This window comes from Otolemur garnettii, unplaced genomic scaffold, assembly GCF_000181295.1.
Source record: "Otolemur garnettii isolate 467f Iridium unplaced genomic scaffold, OtoGar3 scaffold00299, whole genome shotgun sequence".
Classification (NCBI taxonomy): Eukaryota; Metazoa; Chordata; class Mammalia; order Primates; family Galagidae; genus Otolemur; species Otolemur garnettii.
Window position 1 is genome coordinate 434,714 of NW_003852694.1, and position 2,000 is coordinate 436,713.

General features: G+C 36.0%; 1 protein-coding gene across 1 annotated transcript in view; it reads right to left on the minus strand.

Annotated features, from left to right (window-relative positions):
* Window positions 1-807: 807 nt before the first annotated feature.
* The window catches only part of CLEC1B (C-type lectin domain family 1 member B), a 6,924-nt gene continuing 5,731 nt past the window's right edge, over window positions 808-2,000 (minus strand). The window contains exon 6 of the mRNA XM_023508960.1: window positions 808-1,053. Coding sequence (XP_023364728.1) covers window positions 909-1,053 — 145 coding nt within the window. The 3' untranslated portion in view covers window positions 808-908. The remainder of the gene's footprint in view (window positions 1,054-2,000) is intronic.

Sequence of the window (2,000 nt, forward strand, 5' to 3'; positions counted from 1 at the left end):
TTTTTACTTATTGTCCCTGGGCCTTGTTAAGAAGAATTATTGTTTTTTATCACCTCCAGGGAGGTTTCTTGCAAACTTTTCTTTCCTTTGCACAGAATATTACTGCTGTTGAGTCTCACTAGAGGTGACTTGAAACAGTAATTTTATTTGTGCAGTGTTTTACTGAATGAGATATTTCTAGTGAACTGTCTCATATAATGGAAAGCAAACATTTCCCTGTTTCCTATGAGCCAGGAACTGTGCTTGGTGCTGGTCAGAGAACAGTAAATAGAGAAGTTATGCGTCTGTTTTCATGGAGCCTCTGGTGTAGTTAGATTGTAGAACTGTGATGTATAAAAGATGGATGCTATTATCCTATTTTAAATACAAGAAAATGAAAGTTAAAGAGGCTACATGACCGTCTTATGCTTGTGTTTCACTAAGTGACCACATTGTCTAGATTATTCTATGATACCAAGTTTAGTATTCTTATTACTGTGGCAGGCTGTCTTTCAAATGTAGATAATTTGCATAGATTTCAAGCTTAGATATTTCATACAACTTAAGTCAATTAAGCCCTAACATGTCTTGTACTGATTTTAATTTTATGTATACATACATATATATCAGAGGATATATATGAATCAGTGAATCCTACTATGTTTATGTAAGTAGCAACAAAAAAAAAGAAGAAACAAAACTGATGGAAAATAGAATAATCGGGTAGCAAATGATTAACTCACATCTTGGCTTTCAGATGTTCAAAGAATTAACTAGGTAAGTGGTTTTGATAGTAAAGATAATACAAAAAATGACTGCAAGGAGAAGAAAGGGTGAAATAAGCAATTTTATGGCTAGTCGTTTCCTCATCCAGATGTTTTATTGTGCATTCGCACCCTTGTCTGTGATATCCTGTCTGTCTCTTTGCATTAAAGTAGTTGATCCAGTTTTACCCTGCCAGCCTTCCTCTCACACATTAAATAATGTTTGTTCTTACACGAAGTAGGGTGGATTTTCCCATTATGAAAATAAGCGCAATTCATATTTTCTCTTCTATCTTCAGGAAGCACAGACCTATGAATGGAAAAGGCAGAATAAATTCCTTTGAAATGAACAAGCAGTAATCAAACTCTGTGTATAGTACTTTGTTGCACAAAGTGGAGACTATGAGAAAAAAAGTAAAATAAGAAATACATTCTCATTGTTGAGAAACGTCTAATCTCCCCGGAAGTACAAGGCATGTGTTTTTTGAAAAACTCAATAGCAATTTTATATAGCATAAGATTAAGGAGCAAAGGAGTAGTCAGTACAATAAGAGCCCATAGCAATGAGGGAATATGGCTCTGAAATGAGGAGAAAAGGCTTTATCTACAAGATCAGACTTTAATATAGAAGAGCCAGCAAGATTTAGATAAACAGAGAGGAGATGGGAGGGCAAATAACTGCCCAGGATGGAAATAAGCTCAGGGGAAAATTAAGTTGATTAAATATTCTTGAACTGAGAATTTATGTTACAGGATGGTAAATCTAAGGCAGAAGACCATATTGTAATTGCCTTTTAATTTGTCTATATCCCCTATGAGAATGATTCCAATGAAAGCTCAAGGAATATATGCTTATTTCTTTATTTGTCAAATATCTATAGAACAGTGGAATGCCAACTATATGCCAGGGCTGAGAATAGGTTGGTTTAAAAAAAAGAAAGAAAGAAAAGAAAAAAAACAAGGTTGTTCAGATGTGGTGATTCACACCTATAATCCCAGCACTTTGGGTGGCAGAAGTGGGAGGATTGCTTTAGGCCAGGAGTTTGACATTAACCTAGGCAGCAAAGTGAGACCCCATCTCTTCAGAAAATGAGAAAAATTGGCCAGGCATGGCTGTGTGCCTGTAGTCCCAGTTGTTTGGGAGGCTGAAGCAGGAGGATTGCTTGATCCCAGGAATTAAGATCGAAATGAGCTATGATCGTATCACTGCACTCTAGCCCAAGAAATGGAACAAGATCCTCTCTTAGGGAAAAAAAA